The 12,727-nt window shown below is 38.6% G+C and overlaps 1 protein-coding gene across 3 annotated transcripts in view; it reads left to right on the top strand.

The window, feature by feature from the left end:
• Nucleotides 1-12,727, top strand: part of tpp2 (tripeptidyl peptidase 2) — a 33,322-nt gene that overhangs the window by 13,358 nt on the left and 7,237 nt on the right. Inside the window, exons 11-26 of one of the 3 annotated variants that reach the window (XM_016456863.1) lie at nt 1,246-1,361; nt 1,437-1,608; nt 3,609-3,766; nt 3,846-3,922; nt 3,995-4,101; nt 4,195-4,349; nt 4,467-4,583; nt 5,221-5,321; nt 6,751-6,847; nt 6,976-7,113; nt 8,248-8,492; nt 8,567-8,645; nt 10,341-10,379; nt 11,568-11,716; nt 11,795-11,891; nt 11,968-12,098. In XM_016456863.1, coding sequence (XP_016312349.1) covers nt 1,246-1,361; nt 1,437-1,608; nt 3,609-3,766; nt 3,846-3,922; nt 3,995-4,101; nt 4,195-4,349; nt 4,467-4,583; nt 5,221-5,321; nt 6,751-6,847; nt 6,976-7,113; nt 8,248-8,492; nt 8,567-8,645; nt 10,341-10,379; nt 11,568-11,716; nt 11,795-11,891; nt 11,968-12,098 — 1,978 coding nt within the window. Of the gene's footprint in view, nt 1-1,245; nt 1,362-1,436; nt 1,609-3,608; nt 3,767-3,845; nt 3,923-3,994; nt 4,102-4,194; nt 4,350-4,466; nt 4,584-5,220; nt 5,322-6,750; nt 6,848-6,975; nt 7,114-8,247; nt 8,493-8,566; nt 8,646-10,337; nt 10,380-11,567; nt 11,717-11,794; nt 11,892-11,967; nt 12,099-12,727 lie in introns of all 3 variants that reach the window. The other 2 variants (XM_016456862.1, XM_016456864.1) reach the window with 2 other exon arrangements.

Genomic DNA, 12,727 nt, shown 5'->3' with positions numbered 1-12,727 from the left:
ATCCATATTCAAAACGTAATAATCACTTTAATGTAGCTTGCGCTCACTGTTGTACATGGAAGCAGTTCCGGGGGAATGACGTATGAGGTCAGCGCTGCGCATGCGCCAGTGAGTTTCGTGAAAACCAGCGTTTGTTAACAGGAGCAAAGGAAGCAAAGTTTCCTTACTTTAGCAAAGGAAAACCAGTCTCCTCTTGGCTTATATCGAAATCCTACGACATTCTTCTTTATAAATCCTCGTTTTGTACTTCTACTTAGTGACCGTTGTTTTGTTTTGATCTCTCCGCTGTGCTTCCGCGTGCATCACTTCTGAGCGGCGCATGCGCAAAGCTGACCTCATACGTCATTCCCCCGGAACTGCTTCGGTTTACAACGGTGAGCGCAAGCTAGATTCAAGTGATTATTATGTTTTGAATATGGATATTTTTCTTACAAAAACGCATCGATTCGCTACAGAAGGCCTTTGTTCTCCCCCCTGAGCCGTGTGAGACACTTTTTTTTTAATGGATGCGCGCATTTTATTTAACTGCTTTTGGACGGATGCATGCAACACCCGCTGAGTGGCATTAAACAGCTTGAAAGATCAAAGACCATTTTTAATATAACTCCGACTGGATTAGTCTGAAAGAAGAAAGTCATATACACCTGACCTAGGATGACTTGAGGGTGAGTAATTTATGGGCTAATTTTCATTTTTGGGTGACCTAACCCTTTAAGTGGCTGATTCATTCATCCACTGAATCATTTATAAAAACTGACTTCATTAAACATGGATTCATTCAGTAATTAATCACTTCTGTGTGTTTCTCAGAGACGCAAAGCAGTTCTGCTGTGGTTTCATAAGGACATTTTCATTGTCTGTTTTTGCTTTATTTTGCCAATATTGACAAAAAATTTGTCTAAAATGTAGCGCAAAATGTTAACTTTTTGTTTATTGAACGGTTTTAAAACCACAATGACATTCACAGTCTTGTTGATATTCTGGAAAACAGCACTGTTGCTTGTGTGGTATTGCTTAATGTTTTGATACAAGACCAAACTCATGGCAAAAAAATGGCGCCGTATATCTTGAAGTTTTGGGTTGTTCTAACTGCATTAAAATGGGTGCATCGCACAGTTAAAGCGTGAGCTATCAGGGCATTTTGGCAAAGAGAGTGGCATCATGATGTGATTGTAGACGATGCATAGCACACTCCTAGCTCGCACATTTGTACTCTAAATACTGAGTTGTGTGTGTGTTTGTCAGGTCTGAAGCAGAACGACGTTCGGCCCACAGTTCCAGCGGTCCGCAGGGCTCTGGAGAACACGGCTCTGAAAGTGGAGGATATAGAGGTGTTTGCGCAGGGCCACGGCATCATTCAGGTACTGAGGAGCAGAGCAGTGATGCTCATGATGCATACGTCCATGCGTTCATGATTGTGTTTATGTGATGCGCAGGTGGAGCGGGCGTTCGACTACCTCATGCAGCATGCATCGCTGCCTACTAGTAGCCTCGGCTTCACAGTGACCGTAGGAGCACAGCGAGGCATCTACCTCAGGAACCCGACCCAGGTCACTGCACCATCTGATCATGGGGTCGGCATCGAGCCTGTGTTTCCTGAGAACACAGGTACACGCAGCAGTTCATAGTGGAGCTGAATGCATTGGAGAATATTTTTAGAGAGAAAGCTTAATCAGGTTGATGCCAAAACAAGCAAGAAGTTAATAACAGTTTGTTATTTGACCTGGTCTGATTTAGAACACTCAATACTCAATACAAGCTCTGATAGATCCTCATGTCACGTATACCAGGGTTATTATCGTTAAAGGGGTCCTATTATGCTTTTTCACTTTTTCAACTTTAGTTAGTCTGTAATGTTGCTGTTTGAGCATAAAAAAGATCTACAAAGCTCAAAGTCCACTTCAAAAGGAGATATTTTATTTAACAGAAATCACTTTTCAAAAACTACAACGAACGACTCGTTTGGACTACAACACATATTTTCCGGGATTTGTGATATCACAAATATCGACGAATGGGACGAGACCTGGTTGAGCTGCACTAGAGAAGGCAACGAGTGTTATCACTATGTCGGAGAAATGCTAGCTTTCCCAAGGCAGACGAACTTCGTGATTACAATCATCTGGGTTTAAATTGTGCTCAAATTGATTTGATTTTGACGCAATATTTACACTGAAGTTCGCAAGCGGCTATGGTAAGAGCATGACATTTCCCGACCAGGTGCCGAGTGCTGCCAATCACAACACACTGGTCCAGCTAACCAATCACAGCACATTTCTTATTTCAGAAGGTGGGCCTTCATTTGATACAGGAACTATTCGAGCCGTTCATGCCAGACTGGGGAGAGAGGTGTTGTAATAATGTAAAATATGTGAAAAATAATGTGTTTTTCGAACAACCTAGTATGAGAGCCTGTTCTAGTACACCCCCAAAACAAAATCAAGACTTTGTAAAAGAGCATAATAGGACCCCTTTAACTAAAATAAAATATATATTTTCATAAAATAAACATTAACTGAAATAAACATTACCTGAGAGAAAATAAAACATGAAAACTTTATTTTAGCTAGTTGCCAAGGTGTTTAATTTAAGTTGACGTACTTGTATAACTAAATAAACTAAACACGGGACTTAATAAGATTATATATTTCATTATAAAAATAATGAAAATGGCAAAATGCACAACTAAATTACATTAAATAAAATAAAAAAAATTAAATAAAATTAAAATGGAAACAGAAAATATATAAATAAAATCTAATTCAAATTTACATATATCCTATAATAGTATATTTGTAATACTAAAATAACAAATGCATATGAGAGACTTGATTCAATTCATTCCTATAGAGTTTGATGTTAATACGTTGCAAAACTAATGATGCGATACTCTGATATTCATAAAATTGTACAGCATAAACCAGTATTTAGTACAGTCATACTTTTTTATTAGATTGAACTCTTTTGTTTAAAAGTTTAGGATTGGTATTTTGTTTTAAATTGTTTCTGAAAGCAGTCTCTTCTGCTCACCTAGGCTGCATTTATTTGATCAAAAATACATTAAAAACTGTAATATTGTGAAATATTACAATTTCAAATAGCTGTTTTCTTTGTGAATATTTGTAAAATGTAATTTATTCCTGTGATCAAAGCTGAATTTTTGGCATCATTACTCCATTTTTGAGTGTCACATGATCCTTCAGAAATTATTCTAATAGGCTGATTTGCTGCTCAAGAAACATTTCTGATTATTATCAATGTTGAAAACAGTTGTGCTGCTTCATATTTTTGTGGAAACAGTGATACATTTTATTTTTCAGGATTCTTTGATGAATAGAAAGCTCAAAAGATTTTATATTTGAAAAGCATTAAAAGCATTTATTTGAAATAGAAATCTTTTGTAATTTTACAAATGTCTTTACTGTTACTTTTGATCAGTTTAATGCGTCATTGATGAATAAATAGTGACCCCAAACATTTGAACGGTAGTGTATTTATGACCATCATTTCTCTTGACATTTCTCTTTAATTTCTGAAACAGACATCATTAGGATGTGTATGTGAGTTTTTACCCATGTGTAATGGATTGTGTGATGTTTTCTCTGCAGAGAACGCGGCCCGTATCTTGCTGCAGCTGCATCTGGCTCTCGTCTGCAACGCTGCCTGGGTTCACTGTCCATCACACCTAGAGCTCATGAATCAGTGCCGCCATGTCAACATCCGCATAGACCCGCAGGGCCTGCGAGAGGGTCTGCACTACACTGAGGCACGTTCGCAGATCTCATCCATGTGCATACACTATTTGACTGTCCTGATCTGTGACGATGTGTGTGTGTGTTTTCCAGGTGTGTGGATACGACACGTCCGCTCTCAGCGCCGGTCCTCTCTTCAGAGTTCCTATAACGGTTATAATCCCTGCGAAGTACGTCCAACTGCTCTCTTCCGCTAGCATCTGTGTTTCTGCTGGTGTGTGACATGTGTTTGTGTCTTATAGAGTAGCTGATAGTCGCAGTCAAGAGATCACGCTCACAGACGTCCACTTCAGACCAGGACAGATCCGGCGCCATTTCATTACCGTCCCTCATGGAGCATCATGGGCAGGTAATATTTGTGTGAATGAATGATGCATCACTGCAGTTTTGTGCGGACATAGATCTATGATCTAATTATTCAGTGCATCCGTGTCTCTTTCAGAAATCTCATTAACGTCTCACTCTGGAGATGTGTCGTCGAAGTTTGTCCTGCATGCAGTTCATCTGGTGAAGCAGCGAGCGTATCGAGCCAATGAGTTTTATAAGTTCTCATCTCTGCTGGAGAAAGGCTCACTCACGGAGGCTTTTCCTGTGCTGGTACAAAATACGCATACTCTCATATATTTATTTCTGTGGTTATTTTACACATGTGATTCAATCCTAGTTTTTCTGTGTCTGTCAGGTCACATGTTCATCTGTGTGTGTCTTTTTCAGCCAGGACGGACTTTGGAACTCTGTGTTGCTCGCTGGTGGGCGAGTCTCGGTGACGTCACCATTGATTATGTCATTTCCTTCCATGGGCTGGTGACGTCACCCTCTCCTCTTCATATTGTGAGTATCTTCAGGTTTTAGTATTTAACAGCACCTTTCTGTTTGGAGTCAGTAAGAAATAAATACTTTTGTTCAACAAAGATGCATTAAACTGATCAAAAGTAACAGTAAAGACATTTATAATGTTACAAAAGATTTCTATTTCAAATAAATGCTGTTCTTTTCAACTTTCTATTCATCAAAGAGTCCTGGAAATTAAAATGCATCATGGTTTACACAAAAATATAAAGCAGCACAACAGTTTTCAACATTGATAATAATCAGAAATGTTTCTTGAGCAGCAAATCAGCCTATTAGAATGATTTCTGAAGGATCACGTGACACTGAAGACTGGAGTAATGATGCCAAAAATTCAGCTTTGATCACAGGAATAAATTACATTTGACAATATATTCACATAGAACACAGCTATTTGAAATTGTAATAATATTTCATAATATTATTGTTTTTATGGTATTTTTGATCAAATAAATGCAGCCTTAGTGAGCAGAAGAGACTTCTTTCAAAAACATTAAAAAGTCTTACTGACCACTAACTTTGCAAACTTCTTTAGGTCCCTTAGTTTCATGGTTTTACTTTCAGCAGCATGTGTCAGGTTCATTAATTGCTCTTGTTTTTTGTGTGTTTTTGTATGTAGCATGCCTCTGAAGGGATTTCTAGTTTTGAGGTTTGTTCTCCGTTGAGATATGAAGATGTTTCTCCAACAATCACGCTAAAGAACTGGGTTCAGCCTCTCAGGTAAACACATACATGTGCAGAAACATCTCAGTTTCACTCATCTGATGTCTGCTTATTTTGTGTTGTGAAAAAAAATGCCGGTGTACCAGCTCTAATGCCATGGCGAAAGTTTGAGCAAAACACGCTAACTGTTCTGCCTTTGTCTGCACAGACCAGCACAGAACACTATTTAGATCTAAAATAAACATGCGATTTATTTCCCAGCAGTTTACCTTCACAGACATAACCGACTGTTTTTGTAACTCGTGTATTTTTAACATAAACTTGTGTGTGAATGAGAGCTTAGTTTAGTACTCACATGCCTGTGACAGCCACTTTCTGTTCGTGTGCTTCGGATGTGTGCTCTCAGAAAACCATATGTCAGAAGTTTAAACTCATATGGTTTAAACCGCATGATTTCAGCGCGATAAACATGATAATCAGAACCATAACAGATGTTTTTAGGAGGTCCGAGCTGTAATGGCGCAGCTCTATTCTGGAAAAGGGGGCGGGGAGCAGCAGCTCATTTGCATTTAAAGAGACAGGCCCGAAAAACAGCGTGTTTCTGCTTCCACTCAAAATAGGCATTTTCAAAATGATATAATAAATGATTTGTGGAGTATTTTGAGCGGAAACTTCACTTCACAGACACATTCTGGGGACACCTGAAACTTATATTACATATTGTAAAAAGGGGCATAATATGTCTCCTTTAATTCAAATTATTAAATGGATGCCACCTTATTGGGACAAAAGCCCTACACCTACCCTAACCCTACCCCATACATTATTTGAAACTTTTTGATGATTTCCTTCATTTTTATAAAAAATAAATGCTTTTCTGATGCGATTTGAAATTTGAAAAGGGAGAAAAAAAGTTCGCCAAAAGGCAGATTCGAGCCCGGGTCGATCGCGTCAAAAGGAGTATGACACACGCTTTATCATCTATGCCACTGAATCTGATGATTGATGACCGTCTTTTGTAATGTTGACTAGCCCAATCACACGTTGGTGGGCAGAGTAAGTGTAAATAGCCTCTGCCAACAAGGCGGCCTATTTGCACTTAGTGTAAATAGACACTCCGATGTTTTTTTTTTTATTCCCAACAGTTAAACAGTTGCCCACAGAAAAAAACGGGGTGCTGCAGCACCCTCAGCACCCCCACTTCCCGCGCTTATGCCAAAGTCTTCCCAAGCTTCCTAAAGCCTTTGAAACCATCATACCATCCTGATCTAGTGTACACATTCACGTTTACTGTCTGAATGATGTTCAGTGATGCCCAGAAATAAAGTAGGGACTGGGTTGTTGGATATGAAATTCTTTGTCTCTTTGATCATAAAGCACCTTCCTAAGATGAAGAGCTCCAAAAAGAACACTTTAGAAACCTTCAAATCAAATGTTTACTTTCTGCACGATTAATCTCTCTACTGTGTGTGTTTCTCCTCCACAGGCCTGTAAGTGCTAAAATAAAACCCCTTGGTGCTAGAGATGTGTTACCAAACAACAGACAGCTCTATGAGATCGTTCTCACGTATAATTTCCATCAGGTGAGTGTGATGATACCTGTATGTCCATGCATTTTTGATAGTGAATTATAATTTTGTTTACACAGTGTTTCTGTGTTTGCATGGTTGATTTATTGATTGTTGTTACATTACTGATCTTGTGCTTTCAGCCTAAGAGTGGCGAGGTGACGCCCAGCTGTCCGCTGCTATGTGAGTTATTATACGAATCTGAGTTTGACAGTCAACTCTGGCTCCTGTTTGACCAGAACAAGAGACTCATGGGCTCTGGAGACGCCTACCCACACCAGGTAAGCAGAACACCACTGACCTGCTGCACAACCTTAACATGATCACATGATGACCTAAAACTGCCAAACTGCAGGTTTTATGATGTGATTTCAGATTGTGATAGAAATACTTAAGCCACAATCAAACTAAAGAAAAGTTGTAATTAAATATAATTTATCAAATTAAAACCATTCTGTGATGGAGCCTTTTCCAGTTTCAAAAATAACTTTTCTTTAAAGGGTTAGTACACCCAAAAGTCATTAATTACTCACCCTCATGTCGTTCCACACCCCTAAGACCTTCGTTCATCTTCAGAACACAAATTAAGATATTTTTGATCAAATCCGATGGCTCAGAGAGGCCTCCATTGACAGCAACGCCACCCAAACTCTCAAGATCCATAAAGGTATTAAAGACGTCATTAAAACAGTCGACGTGACCTACAGTGGTTCTACAATAATTTTATGAAGCGACGAGAATACTTTTTGTGCGCAAAAACAAAACAAAAATACAACTTTATTCAGCAATCTCTTCTCTTCCCTGTCATTATCCTTACGCGGTTAACGCAGTAAGCACAGTGAAGGCTTCCGTGCTCTACGTCTGAACGCCGGCTCATTATTGGCCAAAGCTGCACATGTGAGCAGCGCGACGCATGCATGTGATGCTGATGCAGGAGCCGTCCAATAATGAGCCGCCGAATGACACCGAACAGAAGAGGTTGTTGAATAAAGTCATTATTTTTGTTTTGTTTTTGCGCACAAAAAGTATTCTCGTCGCTTCATAAAATTATTGTAGAGCCACTGATGACAGAATTTTCATTTTTGGGTGAACTAACCCTTTAAGATTTCCAGCATTCGACACAATTTCTGCTAAATTGGGCTGCACAATTTCACCATGAAGTCTAATTATTATTATTGTTGTTGTTATTGTTATTAATGCATATTCATTGAAACTTTTACAAATTAAGACCGCAATATTACCATTGTACTGAGAGGTAAAAAAGGATATTTTTTAAATAAATAAATAAACTGTCAGAACAGGACACTTTCTCATCTTATAAAAGTCAGTTTTAATTTTTTGCAATAACATGCAGAGGTTGGGAACACCTACTATACCCTGCAGTATTTATTTGAGATGTTGTTCCTCTGTGGCAGTACTCTCTGAAGCTGGAGAAGGGCGACTACACGGTGCGTCTGCAGGTGCGTCATGAGCAGCAGAGTGAGCTGGAACGTTTGAAGGACCTGCCGTTCGTCGTGTCTCACCGTCTCTCCAACACGCTCTCGCTGGACATCTATGAGACGCACCGCGCTGCCATGCTGTCCAAGAAGAAGGCCAACTCCATCACGCTGAGCCCCAGTGCGTCACAGCCCTTCTACATCACTGCCCTGCCCGACGACAAGTGAGTGTCCATCCAGCCGCTGCTGTTGAGATCTGAGCCATCAGAGGATGCAGATGTTTGTCTTTGTGTTTCAGGATCCCTAAAGGTGCTGGTCCAGGCGGGTACATCACTGGCTCTCTGGTTCTGCCCAAGAGTGAGTTCGGCAAAAAAGCAGTGAGTTGCCAGTCTCTTCAAACCCAATGTTCATTCGGCTCGTCTGTAGATCTGCAAGCTGCTTCTCTGCGGTCCTGATGCTGCAGCTGCGTTTTCTTGTGTTTTTATCGCTCAGTCTCTCTCACGTGTGAGGGTTTGCGATATTGACAAGAATGACAACTTAACATTGTCTGCCATTTTGTCTATAATGATAATTAGACAATATTTTGCTGTGTGTGTTTTTGGTCTGTCGTGTCAGCTGACTCCCAAAGCTTTTCTTATTTGTCATATTCTCTGCAGTGCTTTGTTCACTGCAGTGACAGAAACATTTTAACTGAGGGGTGTCATTTGCCACCTTAAATTAAATTCCAGGGCATTTTTACCTTTAATTAGATGTATGCATCATCCTTTACGTTAAATTCTTACATTCTTACATAAATTCAATTTGAATAAGACCTTATAGACTGTTAAAATCAAATGAAATCAGTATCAACAAAATCCATCTTTGCACTGCAGAAGCAGCACAGAATCTACATCTGAAGCTGTTTAGGAGTATGTACACTGCAATTACAATTGCATAAATAATGTTCTAAAAAATAAGATTTTGAATATTGAAATATGAAATGATTTTATTTTTAAGTGAAATGATACTTCAGTGTCTTAAGTGAGTCATTGAATCATTTCACTCTATTGATTTGTACAAACAGCCGATTCATTCATGAACATAGCAAGGCACTGTCTTAATGAGGGAGTCGTTGAATCATTGACTCAACTGATTCATACGAACGGCTGGTTCATTCATGAACGAAGCAAGTGACGTCTTTATGAATCGATTATTGAATTATTAATTCATTCCAAAAGACTGATTTATTGTAGCTCTGGTTGTAACTCAAAATATTGTCGTCTTGTTTACTGTTTAAAATCAATATCACATTTGCAATTGTGCAGATATATCAAGAAAAACAGCTTGTCTTGCTTTTGTGATATTAACTATATCATATATAAATATAAACATTTTGGCCCCATATATTGAATTTTATTTAATTTTTTTTATTTTGCAGAGTGATTGACAGACTCAATAATGTCAGCTTCCACATTGTTTAAACAACTATTATGATCTTGTCATAGACTGTACATATCGCACACCCCTACTCGCGTGTGTTCAGTATTGGTTTGGTTCTGTTCTCTGTCTGATCAGCTGGTGTCGTCATGCTTCACTCATCCAGAGACTCTGATCATTGTGTTCTGTGCTTCACAATGCCTCCAGATGATTTGAGATGCTGTCTAAAGCTTGTTACGAGTCCAATAACAAGAAACAGCACTATAAAACAAAAGCGTGTCTATTAGCTTTATTCCTTTCCACTGTCATGGTGCTGGTGAACAATCTGACTAGTGTGAGCTGAGTTCTCCAGAGCAAGTTACATTGCATCTCATTTACATCTGTCTTCTGAGATTGTCCACAGAGCGTCAAGCACCGTTTCAGTGGGCTTTCTGTCTGTCTGTCCAAGTTTAAGAGCTCATTTACTGGGGTTTTTACTGTCACTGTCCTGTATATAATCATCCTGTCATTGTCAACTGTACTGCTGCACCTTGCAGTGAATCATGATGATGTGAAGCAGTAGAGAGCAGAGTATAGTGAGGACAGAGTGTGTGTGTATGTGTGTGTGTGTGTGTGTGTGAGATTCTCTCTCTGATGTGTGTTATTCTGACCAGCAGGGACAAGCATCAGCCAAACGACAAGGAAAATTTAAAAAGGTACTGGACGGGTAGAGAAAGACCAGAACTTCTGCCATGTAATATCATATTTATATTGCAGGGGTCCAATTAAATGAGCCATTTAATGACAATATTATGTGAATAATACAAACAAACCCTAAATTCACACTCACACATTAGTGCTGGGCAGCATGACCAATATATTGTTTTTGCTGCAAATTATATATTCAGTAAACACGTGTTAATGTCTATTTTTGATAATCCAGCAAATTAAATTATTCTTTTTTTGTTTTTATTCTGATTTTAAAGGGGTCATATGATGTTGCTAAAAAGAACATTATTTTGTGTATTTGGTGTAATGAAATGTGTTTATGCGGTTTAAGGTTCAAAAAACGCATTCTTTTCCACATACTGTACATTATTGTTTCTCCTCTCCAAGAGCTTGTAACACTCCAAAGAGAAAGGAAAAATTGAAATCGCATCATATGACCCCTTTAATGGACTTTAATCAAGTGACTCATCGCTCTCAATAATGTAAATCAGTGTTTCTAAACCAGGAGGCCTCAGTAAATTTCCAAAGGGGCCACAGGATGATTTAAAAGTATTTAAGTTAATAAATTAATATATTAAAATCACTCTAAATTAAAATGTTAAAAAGAAAAAAGTTTACCCCCCCCAAATAACTATTGTTTACAGTGTTTCTGGAAACACAAAATTCCAGAATTTGGATATTATTAAAATTATTATTATTCATAATAATAATTAAATAAATATAATAAATGAATATAATAATTGTTGTTGTTGTTTATTATTATTATTCCAAAATCAATTTACTCTTTGTAATATTAATTAATAATATATTAAATATTAAATAGTAATATTAAAAGTTTGAAAATCACTGATGTGAATAATATGTCAGCAGGCTAGCCCACCAAGGCAAAGCAGAATATACGCATATCATCATACCGCCCAGCCCTCTCTCTCTCACACACACACACACACACACACACAGCCTTTATTTCTCATGTCAGTCATTTATTTGTTGCCATCTGTTTGACAAATTCAAAAATGATGATAGGAAATTAGTCTGGCTTTTTATTAATGTATTTCCCATGATGATGTTAGAGTCAGCTGCATTCATCTACACGAACAGACAGTGCAGATGGATTTGAGGGATTGTGGATAATGTGATTCAGCAGTCACATCTCTGGTGTCGCTCTCATGCAGGATATGGTGCCAGTCTTTTACCACCTGGTTCCTTCTCCCAACAAAAACAAGAATGGGAAAGAGAAGGAGAAGGATGCAGAGAAGGAGAAAGACATGAAGGACGAGTTCACCGAAGCGCTGCGAGACCTGAAGATCCAGTGGATGATCAAGTCAGTCACACTCATTGGTTCGCACTCATTAACTCTGTTTTGATCTGGGAATCACTCTGTACTCACTGCTGTCCTCAGGTTGGATAACAGCTTGTTGTATGAGGAGCTGAAGGAGGTGTTCCCCACACACCTGCCACTGCATGTTCAGAGACTCCATCAGCTGGACTCCGAGAAGGTACGGCTCACACATACAGCTCATTCTGGCATCGGTCACACAGACTCGTATGATGGACACTCTTCTATCTCCCCAGGAGCGTTTGAAGCGCCTGCCGGAGATTGCAGCTGCAGCGGATACAGTACTGTCACACATCGACCAGACGGCACTGGCGGTCTACCTCACCATGAAGACGGACCCGCGGCCAGACGCTGCCTCCATTAAGAGGTACAGAGAGACCGTTCATCTGTACATCACATCATTCTGTGATGGAGCCTTTCACAGTTTGAAAAAGAACTTTTCTGTAAGATTTCCAACATTCAACAAAATAAATGCTAATTATTTTGTGTGTATATCAGAGGTGCCCAAACTCGGTCCTGGTGGGCCGATGTCCTGCAGAGTTTATTATCATCATCATCTTTATTATTTAAAATTAATTGTTCTAAAAATTTAAATGGCAATATATTACCATTGTACTGTTAAATAAAACATATATTTAATAGTTATTATTATTATTATTATTTAAACAATGTTTAGAAATGAAGACAGCAATATATTACCACTGTAGTGTTAAGTAAAAAATAAAATTTTGATAATTTAAAGCTGCAGTCCGTAACTTTTTTTTTTGGTTAAACATTATCCAAAATCAATATTTGAGCAAGTACATAACCGAAGATAAAGTCTCAAATCCAAAGAGATATTCTTTATAAAAGTGAACGCTCATCCATGCCTTCCTAAAACGCTTCGTTCAAACACGCCCCCACATATCTATGTCACTGTGTGGGAAGATTTGCAAAAACACCGCCCATATGTATACGCAAACAAAGAAGGCATAACTTTTATTCTAGCCGCCATGT

Source organism: Sinocyclocheilus anshuiensis, unplaced genomic scaffold, assembly GCF_001515605.1.
Source record: "Sinocyclocheilus anshuiensis isolate Anshui unplaced genomic scaffold, SAMN03320099.WGS_v1.1 scaffold856, whole genome shotgun sequence".
Taxonomy (NCBI): Eukaryota; Metazoa; Chordata; class Actinopteri; order Cypriniformes; family Cyprinidae; genus Sinocyclocheilus; species Sinocyclocheilus anshuiensis.
The sequence above is the reverse complement of the archived record's forward strand: the minus strand, read 5'-3'. Positions and strand labels throughout refer to the sequence as shown.